General features: G+C 40.0%; 1 protein-coding gene across 3 annotated transcripts; it reads right to left on the bottom strand.

Annotated features, from left to right (window-relative positions):
* Positions 1 to 836: 836 nt before the first annotated feature.
* Positions 837 to 12383, bottom strand: pcyt2 (phosphate cytidylyltransferase 2, ethanolamine). 3 transcript variants are annotated; one of them, XR_009925580.1, is made up of 13 exons: positions 12098 to 12383; positions 7844 to 7932; positions 7273 to 7434; positions 7022 to 7173; positions 6396 to 6437; positions 6116 to 6254; positions 5940 to 6022; positions 5558 to 5635; positions 4772 to 4837; positions 3141 to 3206; positions 2380 to 2468; positions 1390 to 2289; positions 837 to 1323 (listed from the first exon to the last, which is right to left on the bottom strand). XR_009925580.1 is itself a non-coding variant. In XM_062427122.1 (12 exons), the coding sequence occupies exons 1-12, from the start codon at positions 12220 to 12222 to the stop codon at positions 2172 to 2174; spliced, it is 1209 nt and encodes a 402-aa protein (XP_062283106.1). In that variant the 5' UTR covers positions 12223 to 12383; the 3' UTR covers positions 837 to 2171. The 3 variants fall into 3 exon arrangements, 1 of the variants encoding a protein (XP_062283106.1); XR_009925581.1 differs by having other exon boundaries at positions 1406 to 2289; XM_062427122.1 differs by having other exon boundaries at positions 837 to 2289.
* Positions 12384 to 13565: the final 1182 nt, after the last annotated feature.

The following is a 13565-nucleotide window of genomic DNA, read 5'->3' as shown; positions in this document are numbered from 1 at the left end:
CAGATGTTAATCAAGGCAACACTGACACCCACACAGTCCTGAGAAAATATTGTTATCAAACAGAATAAGTTAAATATAGCCTACATTTGTTGGGAAAGAGTTGTGAATTATTCAAATTTAGCCTCTGTGATTTATGTTGAAGGACTTTTAAAGGCCTGGACAAAAAAGGAATCAAATTAAAGATGTTAAAAAGTCTTTCCTTTTTCTTTAATCCTTTGGTGACCACTTAGGGTCCCTAACCCCAGGTTGGGAACCATTGCCGTGGGTTAATCCACACCACAATTTAAATTTCATGTCATTATTAATGTCTCTTTTCCTCTTAGTCTGACATCTGAAAGTCAAAACCCACAGTTGTTTTTGGCAAATGGGGCCCTTGAGAGGCTCCTGTGCAAAATAAATGCTTCAGTTTCATTCAGTGAAAACCAGTGCAGCGTAAAAAATACTTACAGTAAGGACGGCTGCTTTGATCAAAGGTCTCACTCTCCACATGTTACACCACAGAACAGAAAGGACTGAAACCTTTCAGCCGAGTGATCCGATCCTTCCTGCAGAAGTTCCTCAGGAGCGCCCGGCTCGGTGGATTACAGGCTCTTTGTGTTCATAATGAGGTGACGGTTTTCAGTTTTTGTTCAAATCTGTGAGCAATGTGAAGGGGACACGACCATTCGGATTTAGCAGTATCTGAGCGGCCGTGGCCTCATTTCACTGACTCAGTGAACCATGACGACCATATCTGCTGATCCAACAAAGACCTCTGCCATCAGGCGGCACACTGGATGTTATTTCTCTCCTGTATAGTTCAGTCCAGACTGCAGTAAACAGACATCAGGTAACACTTTGCCATATTGCCAGTTTAATAAAGGGGAAATTCGCACATTACAAAATAGTGATTTAAAGGATGTAAAAATGTCCACCATGTCAAACTTATTTATTTCTCAGGCTGCCACCAACCCACAGACACACTTTAAAAACTCTCTCGCACCATTAGCATTTCACCTCCAGGTTAATATGCTCCATATAATGACAGGAAAAGCAGCACAGTGACCTTCAACAATCTACCAACATTTGCAGAGACAGTTTGACAGTAATATCAGGCCCCAAATCTTTAAGTCCTTGGATTGTCTTGTGAAAAAAAGGAAAAAAGGACATTCCTTGAACGTAGACTGGGAAGGACTTGAGAAGTGTACTGACCCAGCTGCTGACACAATCAATTACTACAGACATTACTTTGAGTGTAATCAGAAGTCTATACACAGCCCTTACATTAGTTATAGCTACAGGAATGAGGCACTACTATAATTTACAGCGCAAACCCTCACTGACCTCGTTCAACTCTCTCGCTCTCTCTTCCTCACACACACACACACACACACACACACACACACACACACACACACACACACACACACACACACACACACACACACACACACACACACACACACACACACACACACACACACACACACACACACGGTGCAAATTCAGGTAGTTAAAATGCACAGTTAAAATTAGAAGACTACTTCACAGATCATTTAATGCAGTAATGACGTTTTTTAAGGATGGATAAAAACAACAAAGTGACTTCTAGAAATTAAAATGTGTTAACGATAGACCACATTCAAATGTATTGATGACACATTTAAAACTGATGATTAAAATTTAATTTGATTAAAAAAATCTAAGAACATACCCGATAATGACATTAGCGGTCTGTCAATAAGTTATGAATAATTACAACATACCACTTTTACACCTAAACACGTACAGTAGTGCGTGATTACATGGACGGAACCAAAACATGACAGAAGATAAAAATAACACAGTTCTCTGCTGCAGAGGAAGAGAGGTGTAAAGGGATTTGCAGGTTAAATAGTGGCATGTGTTCGGCGTCTGGACTCTTCGTGTTCTGGTCAAGGCAGGTCTAATCTAATCCCATTAGCTGGAGAAAAAGTTCATATAGACGAAAGCTGAGGGAAGCTAACCCCACAGCGTGTACGACGGTAAGCAAGATCCTACACTCAGGGGACTCGCTGTGACTGGACGATCCCCCCCTGAGTTGTAGACAACCACAGCATGGACTTTCTTATTCAGTCAGTTTAGTCCAACCTTAAAGCTGAGTGTACCAGGACGAGTAAATCAGACACAGAAGCAGTCCTGCCTGGGTCTCACTAGTGAGCGGCCTGGGCTCCGGCTTCACTCTGCTCCTGCTCCTCTCTCTTCTTCATGGCTTCGATCACTGCCATCTCTTTAGCCTCCTTTTTTTGGTTTCTGGCTTCAAATTGCAGCCTGGAGAGAAGAAGGGGGACATAAAGTTACAAAATGCAGAGGGAGATTACAAGGAAGCGCAATCAAATTCAGGAAAGAGGAGACCCTGACCTGTTTTCAATGATCCTCTGGACGATGTCATCAGTGGTGAGGTTGTTCCCACTATTGATGGTCCTGAATATCCCCCTCTTCTTAGGCTCCTGAGGGAAGAACACACAACCAGCTATATCAAACCATGCAAGGCCAAAGTTATTGCTGTAACAAAGTCATCTTCTGTTACAGCAATAACACAAATCGCTGTGAAAATGTGAGCTACCATGTGTTAGTCACAGACATTAAACACCACAGTGCCCCCCTGAGGCCAGTGAGGATACGTGTGTAAAAGTAGAGTCACATCATTCCTAAATGGTATTCCTCTGTGTTATCATTTTTTATACTTTGTGTGTTTGTGTTAGCTACAGTGATGCATGAGCAGAACTGTAAGTGATAACACACAATGTAAAATAAAAGAATAATGGACATGAAAAAGGGTGTCTGCTTTCACCAAACAACTGAAAACTTTAAAAGAGCTAAACTGGATTATAATTGTGTCTCTCTGTATTGGTCTAATAGAATTTTTTAAAAGTCTTGCAGAATTAATAACCTGCCTCCTTCTCACTACATTCAACAATGTTTTTTTTACCAGTCAATAATGCTGTAAAGGAAAATCAGGATGTAGTTTTGTGGGTATTTTTGCACTTTATCTCAATTTGAATCAAATTGTGGACCAACAGCACATTTTAACCTTGAACTGATCTCAAATAACACACTTAACATAAATGCAGTACAATCGCAGGCTTTGCTGCACAGAGATAAAAGGACTCTGTACTCACAGCGTAGGGGTCTGATGCATCCTTGTCTGGAAACACCTCTGTCTTGCCATGACACACCAGGTCCACCTACACATTTATACAAACACACACAAAGTTCAACTAAACATAGTGCAGAGAAATGTATATTATATTCTTCCATGTGCATGTGCATGAGTATTCTATGTAACAACTATGAGCCTCAATTATTCTGATTTTCAGTTTTTCAGACTATGAACCATGAGGTTTGAATAAAAAGTGTGACATTAATTTAACCTACAATGATATGAACTGGTTTATACACTACACAGTGTATCTAGCAGGTTTGTTTATACTTAAAGACCGTGTAAAGAGAATTCCGTCATTTTCTTCTAAACACATTAAATAGGTCATACATTTATTTCTAAAAAAGGTGTAAAAAGCATTTCAACCATTTAGATTTGAATTGTGGAGCTAGGCTTCACAAACTGTGTTTCAAGATTTCTGTGTCTGGATTAAATGGGCGGGTCTGAAAATCTCCTATTGGTTACGTAACCGGTAACCAATAGCACGGTTACACACCGGAGCATAAACCCGCCCCTGCTGCTGTAGAGGTATAAATACATTCAGCGCACACTAGTACTACTACAGTCTACAGTTAGCCAGTTAGCTGAGTTAGCCGCCGAGCTAACCGCCGAGTTAGCCACCGAGCTAGCCGCCGAGTTATCAGCTGAGTTAGCCTCCGAGCTAGCAGCTGAGTTAGCAGCAGAAAACTCTCAGGCCTAGCGTCCATGTTTCTGTTAGAGGTGGTGACTTTGATTGACAGGTGACACTTGGTAGGGGGCGGGATTTCAGCGGACTCGGCGGCCACTCCCACAGCGTTTGGGAGAAGAGAAATAGGCAGACTTTTACACAACTTTGAAGCCTAATTTCATATATTTGGCGATTTTTTTAATCATTCAAATTTTGCAGGGTGGTTAACAACACATTTTTCTGTGGTATGTCAAACTCAGAACACATATTTATTTTTACTTTACGCGGACTTTAAGGTCTTCTCCTATTTCACATGTCCAAAGGGGGGTGCCACATGGCTCAATACTGGCTCCCTTTTATTTATTTATTTATTTATTTTTACACTTTTTTACACTGGAATCTCTCAAATGCAGCAACCATACACTGATCTATTGTTTTGGCCCACACTTCAGTCAAAACCTGTTGAATTGAAGCTAGTTGTACATTTAGGAGATTTTCCACTTAAAATCCATTACTGCCAAACGTTTACCCAGTATGTAAACTTGTGAAATAAGTTTTGAAACAGTTTCCTACTTTAATTAATTTAACTTCATATCAGATGATAGTTTGTTAAAGTAGATTTTTTAACTTTTAACGCCTCTACCAGTTTACTACATATGTTGTACTTCACTTACAATTGTGCCTAAAATCTCACAATTCACTGGCTGTAATACATATCACTGTGTGTTATATGAAAAAATGTGCTGGCTGTTGAACTCAAACTAAACTACTTCCAGCAAAAGAGCTCTCATGTGGGCAACAACATCTGCTTGGAATGAGCTACAAAAAATGTGAAGTAACAGATACCTGTCACCTTAAATGAACATAAAGTTATGGAGTTTAAGACACTGAAATGCTTTTGTTCAATGTAAAGTTTTTCTCACCTTGAAATGATCCAGCAGGTCTTTGCCCACTGCATATGGTGCACCAATCACCACCTCTGACACATACTGCAGAGAGACAGACAGGTTCATAAAGTTAATTTCTCTAATGATTCATCTGTTTATGTCAGTGCGTCTCATCAGTTACTGATTTTCTGCTTAAATGTTAAAGTTTAACTAAAGAACATCTTTTAATACAGCTGAGTATTTACCGAATTAACAGTAACAACAACAACAACAACAACAACAACAACAACAACAACTTCTGTACCTCGTCATCACGCAGTGAGTATAACTGAGCAGAACAATCAGGCGGTTTTAGGATTGTGTAACATGTTTGGTTTGTGTAAAGGTCTCATAAGTTGGTTTAACCACACACACACACACACACACACACACACACACACACACACACACACACACACACACACACACACACACACACACACACACACACACACACACACACACACACACACACACACACACACACACACACACACACACACACACACACACAGAGCAGATGGGGGCACAGAGAGTGATTGTTCTGGACTGATAGCTGACCAGCAGGAATGGAGGACAGAGAGCCAAGTTCAGCCTACAGCGCTGTGAGAATGTGGGCTGAGAATACGCCCCACTGTGTAAAACATTTAGCAGTCTGTGTGTGTGTGTGTGTGTGTGTGTGTGTGTGTGTGTGTGTGTGTGTGTGTGTGTGTGTGTGTGTGTGTGTGTGTGTGTGTGTGTGTGTGTGTGTGTGTGTGTGTGTGTGTGTGTAAGTGAACTCACCCGACAGGCCAGGACGCTCAGTGTTCTCTCATGGATGTTCATGATTGGATAGTTCTTCCCCTTGTACCGATTCACTTCCTAAGCAGAAAGAAGAGCTCAGTGACCACTTTCACACTTTCAGCAAACACACTTGCATAAAAAATGTCAAACACAGTAAGTTTTACAGTAGCGTGGGCTACTATAAAGTCTCAGCTGCTCTTGAATTAGCATGTTCAAAATGTTTCTCTTTAAAAGCGCAGACACAGCAGGGGGGGTAAAGTTCTCACTGTTGTGTGAAACCTTTGAAATGTGTGTGTGTGTGTGTGTGTGTGTGTGTGTGTGTGTGTGTGTGTGTGTGTGTGTGTGTGTGTGTGTGTGTGTGTGTGTGTGAAATTTGGTGTACCTGGTCAAAGTGCAGACCTACAATGACGTAGGGCCTCTCCGCCTGCTTATAGACCATCTCCAAGAAGTCAACATGGCCGATGTCTGCCAGGAGTTCGGGGTCAAGGCAACAACGACACACAAAGTAGACGTGTTGTTCACAAATCAGTTCTGCTTATTTCTGCATGTTAAGGATACGGAAGAGGTCGAATGCCCCGGCTACATAGATAATAGTGTCTCCTGGCTGAGGCTCCTTCCCTGAGGCGAACTGGATGATCTTCTGGGACGTCTGCAGGAACTGAGACACTCCTGTCCATGGACTGTGGCCTTTAGGACCCTTAAACACAAGAGAATATATCTAATCATACTGACCCATATCTATCAGGATGCAAGCAGTCTAAACATTCTTTATAATAATAATAACTACAATTTACTTACATAGGAGGGCTATAATAAGATAAAAAGCCACGCAACTCACCTTTCCAAAGTTGTCTGTATGCTGCTGGTAATCTGGATTATCCTGCAGAAATTATTAAAGAGGAAAAGATTAGATCATCATCAAAAAACAACAAAGAACAATCACTCACAGACTAAATTATAACTATAAAATGACCCTACAGTGGATTTTATAGTTGTGTTAAGTTTTTAAACTTTGTTCATTCTTCAATGCGTAGCCAGATATGTGACACACATGTGCACGAGGAGACAGGATGACAACCCCCCAACAGGATGACTAAGAAGAAGAACACCTTTGTTTGTCGTATTTGGGTGAACACCAAGAAAGAGTGGGGCAAAATTTACATCATGTGGATCCATGCGGATGATGCAACCATGAATTGGGCTTGTTTGCTATGAGCACTACCCACATAACCGCTGTAGCTGACATGCACCCCCTTCAAAAATGTTACAACATGTCAGGGCTCGCTGTATAAGCATCATATTGAGTCAATATTAAAGGTAAATTAAAGACTACACAGTTATTGTGGGGGAAATAAAGAGAGCACAATACGGCCTGATCATGTATGATACATCTGTCTGGTGTTCTTTAAGGGGTGAAATTTAACACTGAACCTTTACATGAAGCATAAATGCAGCTTGACGCACCATGTTGCTGTGATGAGCTTTGGTCATTAGAAGCATACGTCCCACCAGGTCAGTGGTGGAGACGCCCTGTGTGCGTCTACACTCCCGGTAACGTCCTTCACGCTTTACCTCCGCGTATGTGTCCTTGCCGTCTACGGTCAGCGTGATGTCATCTGGTGAACGTAAACCACAACATTAGTCAATTATCATCTTCATCATCACCATCGAAGACCATCATCATCACGTGTCCTTTGTCCCCTCAACCAGCTCACCTCCGTGCACGCAAAAGTCACAGTTGTACTTGTCCAGAGTCTCCAGGGTGGTGACGTAAGGCGCCCCTTCCACTATCTCATCCACCCACTTGATGGCTCGTACCATCTTGTAGCGTTCCTCCTGGGTGAAGACCGGGGGGCCCTTGTGCTTTGAAATCTCAGCTTTTGAGAGAAGGTGAGTGAATAAATTGATTATTATCAACAACATCACTACCATCTGGATAGTACACAGTTTATACCACTTCTAACACAGCTGCCTTATAAATGTCAGAGTCAACTGGCAGAATCTTTATTTTTCATTATTTTTAAGCCAAAATAATTTAATTATGAGTGTACTGCACTGAAATGTAAAAAATGATCATAGAAATGTAAACATTTACATTAAAACTGCTGTTTGACTTCCAGTTTTATAACTATCTGCAGTCTTTGAGGCTTTGCATCACTAAGCTGTGTAAAAAGATAAATAACTAGACCTCCTGATTTTGAAGTGATATGACATATGTGAACCAGCAGGAGAACATACCTCGGACATTTTGATCTTATAATGTGTGTGTGGGCGTTGCAGTCTTACCATCTGTATGCACTCCGACTATGAGGTAATCCCCCATGCCTTTAGCCTGCCGAAGCTGGTTGGAGTGACCGTAGTGCACCATGTCATAACTGCAGAGACAGAAAGAGAGACGGTAATGTCATCGGCGTGGTAAACAATAGATACTGTGAGTGTTTAGCCTGAATAGGATACAGAAAACAGACACACCCACGCAACACGGGATCGGGCCTTTAGCATCATTGTGCTTTAAATGTCTTGAAAACAAACGTTTGTAGAACAGCTTCAACTGCTCGCTGTCGTTATTTCATGCTCTTCTTACGAGGACCTTGCACAGTCGACAGAGCCAAAACACAGAATCAAAGACCTCATGACACACTGAGTGAAAATGATAAAGGTTACTGGGAGAAAGGTAATGTTCACAGACACAGTGTGCAGTGTGTCCATGTTTATTTGTCTTCTGCCATTCAGTAACTTTTACAGTTAGTTTTTTTTTGTAGGCTCGCCTTTTTAAAAAGGAAGTCAATGTGAGCGCCCCTCCCTCATTGCAACATTGTTGTCAAAGTATTCACTTATCAAAAGTAAAGAGAAACTGGTTTTGTCATTTCCAGGCATATTTATTTTAAACTATCGTATCTCTGATGCTACAATGTTGCTCAACCTGAGTCAGCTTTGTTCAGGTTTTGATGAAAATGTGCTGCTGCTGTTTGGCACCCTGCGGCTTCACATTCCTTCACCTACCAAAAAGTCACACCTCAGTCAGCTTCACACGAGTAGCTGGAGGTTAAAACTTTTCATTAATCAGCATGAGTGGGTTCACGTCACACATTTATATTTGTGCTTGTATATGTGCGTGTCTCAAAGTAAGGATAAGGATAAGGATAAACCTTATTGTCCCTTGCGGGAAATTTGTTGTAGACAGCAGTACTACAGGGCTGCAAACACAGACACATAAAACACCAACAAAGAACGTGAACAGAAAATACAACAACAAAGGAAAGTGTACGCAGTCACTCCTGATCTACACAGTATTGAACTTGTCCCATGTATTGCGCTTGACTCAGCAGAAGGGCAGTTTATCATCCTTTTCACCAAGAAGGAGAGTTCAACAGAAAAGTGACAATATAAGAATAAAATAGTAAAAAGTAATAAAAGCAGAACAAAATTAAATTAATAAAATCATGATAGTAGGATACTTCTGCAATAAAAGCAGAAACAGAGTTAAAAGTAATACAATCTAGATAAAAAATGAATACTATCCAGATAAAAACCAAAGAGTGAAGGCTGGGATCATATTAACACCAGTTTATAAATTAAATTAAGTGACTGATTTGTTAAGAAGAGAGATGGACGTAGGGAGTAGAATTATTACTCGTTTTTAAGTCTCCAAAAGAGCTTTTGAAGTCACTTTTCATCTGCAGGTCCAAATCTCTGGCTGCATCTGTGGGTCATTTCCAACAGATGAGACTATTTTAATTTATTAAATGTTTAAATGTTGCTGATCAGTCGTGTAGCATGCGAACCACAATGACTTCAAGACTCCTGACTACGAGACAGAAAGTTGTGTGGTGTGTCTGTGGCATTAGAGAGGCAGTCAGGTATGTCAGTGCAGCTCCAGTAAGAGGACCTCCCTTCTGTAAAGACATTACCACAAGCTGCCATATAATCCCCCGATCCTGCTCACCTTACCCCGACAGGATCAGGTAAACGCTGCGCTCTCAGCTGTAAATCTATCTGCTTCAGGCTGATGTGATGAATAAACATTTCAGTGCTTGCCCGGTGATAACTCTGCAGTCCTGAACTACTCTATGACAGTTTTAGTGCTTAAAAAAAGAAAACAGTACAAACAGAAAGGTCATGCTTAAATTTACAAGTGTGTTTCAACTAAATGAATCGACTAATTGATATTATTTGATAAGGGCCACAAAATGTTAGTTAAAGTCTTGAAAGTACAGAAACCTGAAGAGTTAATAAAACGATGAATCAATCAGTAGACAAGATGCCTTCTGGACACATCGTCTGCAGTGTTATTAATGAGAGTAGTGATTTTTACACTGATGTGTAATAAAATAATAATAACAAGAGTTTTTACTGCCTCAGTGTTAATACACATGTGGGGACATTTATTTAAATTGTACAACTTGGCCGTAGTCATCCTAACTGATAGATTTTTTAGACATACATATTTTGGAGGGGGCTTCTGGCTTCGTGTCACAGACCACCATCGGTCACAGACCTCAATAACTGCTGCAGTCTGCTGGGTATTTATTTGGGTTTCTGCCATCATGCTGCAGAGAGTAGTATCATTTCCCCAGTGTGCCCCTCCTTTTTCTTCCTTGTGTAGTAATATTTGTAAGAGTGGTGCCATCGGTAACACTAGTGCAGCGGCCGCTCTGTGACCTAAATATACCAGAGGCAGTGATAGCAGGGATTAAGCTGTTGTAATTTTCACTGTTATTAATAAGTCACTTTACTTAGTTTTGATTTTTTTCAGGCCAGAAAGTAACGATTTAGATTGCCAATACGTCGTCAGTCAATTCAAATAACGACTGTATGGAAATCTGCTCCAATGTTTTCTCGGGCCTTGAGGCTGCTGACGTCATAAAACGCATGTCGACAGTGTTTGTAATTACTGTCACTGCCAGCAAGGGGAGACAAAAGCTCCAAACTGCAGTTTGAAGTATAATATGCTGTTCTGGGTATGTCTCCCTTTTAGCCCACCAATAATGGATAGCCCCAGTCGTCATGTCAACATGTTGTTGACACATCACGCTGAACAACATGTTCACTATGTTAGCTATTTATAACCACCACATGAGATGGGCCATGTCAAAACTTGCTATCAGCCATCCAGTCATTTCCTTCTTCTCATAGTACAAAGGTGTGAACGTTTAAAATAACGACTTAAACATTGAGGTGTGGCTGTTTTAAGTGTCACCCAACTCCCAGATGTTTGTATCAGTGTGACAGACTGACATAATTTACAAGAGACAAAACAAGAGGCAGACCAGGGAGTCGTTCACGTAAGCTGCTCAGAGGAGTGCTCATTTCATCATCTCGACCATCTTCACAGGTAATGCATTCAAAAAAACATCCTCTCTTAGTTCAGCAATGTGTTATAAGCTTTTACAACCAGTAAGTGAGACACCTGTGTAGGAAACATAATCCTTCTTGGGGTTCATCATTAGGTCTATTCTTTAAAGTCCCCGTCCACTCAAAAATGTCCTACAGTTGGATGTTTGAGCTTCACTGTGCAGCATGATGAGTTTGTTTTCACATGTATCTGATTTTAAGGGGTCGGCCTGCGAGCTTGATTTGTAACATCATAAATAGTTTGGAGCCAATCCTGGTCCAGTATACAACTTTCACAAGTGTGATGTGGAAACTTGAATCCTCCACTGCATATATACTGAGAGTGAACTTTCCACTTTTTTGAAGTGAACAAAGTTTTCATATTCATAGATACCAAATGAACCAGATGATAAATCTTTTTTTTAAAGAGGGAGAAGGAGGAGTTGACGTTTTAAGGTTTTTAATGAAGTAATTAAACTTTTTTAGTGGAAAAAACATATACAGATAAATACATATACATATACAGCACAAATATGAGTAGAGGCTTTTCTTTTAAATCTATGTCTATAAACATGTCTGGAGAGGATCTTAAATAGCTGCAGTTCTTTCTGGGTACAGTTTCACACAGACACACAAGCATTATCCGGATATCATTAAACATAACTTTCAGCAGCAGAGTAAGGACCTTGTCCTTAACTTATCTTATGTAATTACCATAGACTGTTATTACCTGAGCCATAAAAAATATATTTATATTACAGCCAGTGTACTAGAAACACGTTACGCAACGTGTTTTGAGGATGACAACTGTTCAGAAATCGGGACAAACCAGCAAACTCATGTAACCTTGTTGTGTTTTACTCCCTTTTAAAATATTATGAGCTAACCTTGGACAGATACATTTGAGAAAAAAGCGCTGTATGAGAAATTAAAAGCTACAATTAGGTTATTTTAAGATGAGTTAGCCTTAACTAAACGAACTAAGGTGGTTATTTCTGGAGTATGGGTTGATTTAAGGGTTAACTCCTGTTGCTCAGTTACTAACTGCTAATGTAAGTTGCTAACTAACTAGCATTAGCATGCTAACCAACCAATGAGTCCCTGATATGTATTCCAAAGCATACGCCTAAGAAGGAAATTAACCTCGGGGAGAAAGTTTAATAAACCAGCATTGACAGTCAGTCAGAGGCGGTTACACACACTCACCATCCGTCACACCATAGCCGGACTACGCGCCTCCTTTTCTCGGGGCTGCACCCTGAACCACCCGGTTTACTGTAGCCGGCTTCATCCTGCTGGTCGTTGGTGGCGTGGTGACCGTTTTTAATCATTTCGACAGGTACAGGCAGATAGATTCCCGGTGGGACAAATAGAAACAAAAGGTAAAATACGTTTAAAAGTATTTAACCTAATCAAAAACAGGTTATTTCCCGAGGACGTCTTCTTGTGTGTCCCACCAGTACCAGAGCCGACAGTGAGTGACACTGAACCGGCCAACGCCTCCAACTCTACGTCATCTCGACTGACAGGATTGCATAATCATATCACGTGATTACGTGATAGCCAATGAACACCTACTAGAGGCGGAAAGCACCTCAGCATATTTACTGAAGTAGTGAAATGAAAATAAATAAATAAATAATACTAAAATAAATATTACTCCATGACGCACCATTTTTAGGCACTGTCATTCAGTATTTCTATTTTCTGCAGTGGTGGAAGAAGTATTGAGACCCTTTACTTAGTAGTAAAAGTAGCAATACAGCAATGTAAAAATACTGCATTACAAGTAAATGTCTGCATTAAAAATACTACTTAAGCAAAAGTACAAGTATTAGCAGAAACTGCTAAAGTGAAAGTAAAAAATATTTTTGTCGTTGTTGTTATGAACATTTATTGAAATAAAACCATGTGAGAGGTTTAGTGGGAAAAAATACTATTTGGTGGAGCTGTTAATAACTCATAGACATCTGAAATGAGAGCCTGACTACACACTGCTTTTTGTAAAGAGGTCAAACCACTAGTTTCATTTTTAACAATGTGTTGTATTTTAAAAGCTTGTTATATTATTCATTGTGTCAAGTCTTCATCTGAAAAGTAACTAAAGCTGTTAAAAAAATAAGTGGAGTAGAAAGTACAATATTTACTTAAATACACGATTGAGTAAATATACTTATTCACCCTCCACTGTAGATTTTACTGCTGCTTTACACGTATACTCTACTACACTTCAGTCTGAAATATATAACTTTTTACTCCACTTCAACAAAGTGATAACTATACCAATAATTTTATAGATTAAGAAAAAAACATTACTGGTCAATCAAAAATTGCTGGACCTCAACCAACTACACTTTAAATTCTGGTTTTCCATGTATGCACCACTAAAAAAATGCAACTTCATACAAGAGAACATAAGACTGAAAGGACCCATTCTGCAACACAGTGGGTGTTTTCACTTTTGAGTACATTTTGCTTACAACACTTATCATCAAGATTGCACACTGTGAACAAGATTTTATTGAATAAGTGCTGTTACTGGTGATGGTCTCAAGTAGAATCTTGAATGGCGTACTTTAACTTATGTGTTGTGAGTGTTTTTACCTTGCTATTTTTAGTAAATAATTTTAAGAAATTATAACAAACTAAGACAGGTAGCAAGTGAAGTTAACTG

Source organism: Scomber scombrus, chromosome 2 (assembly GCF_963691925.1).
Source record: "Scomber scombrus chromosome 2, fScoSco1.1, whole genome shotgun sequence".
NCBI lineage: Eukaryota > Metazoa > Chordata > Actinopteri > Scombriformes > Scombridae > Scomber > Scomber scombrus.
The sequence above is the reverse complement of the archived record's forward strand: the minus strand, read 5'-3'. Positions and strand labels throughout refer to the sequence as shown.

Bases quoted from the DNA above. Each gene is read 5' to 3' on its own strand.
- pcyt2 (XM_062427122.1), bottom strand. From the start codon at position 12,222: ATGATTAAAAACGGTCACCACGCCACCAACGACCAGCAGGATGAAGCC. The intron at 7,435-7,843 runs GTAAGACTGCAA...TTCTCTCAAAAG, and splicing joins AGTCGGAGTGCATACAGATG to CTGAGATTTCAAAGCACAAG. The intron at 6,255-6,395 runs GTGAGTTGCGTG...CTTGTGTTTAAG, and splicing joins ATACAGACAACTTTGGAAAG to GGTCCTAAAGGCCACAGTCC.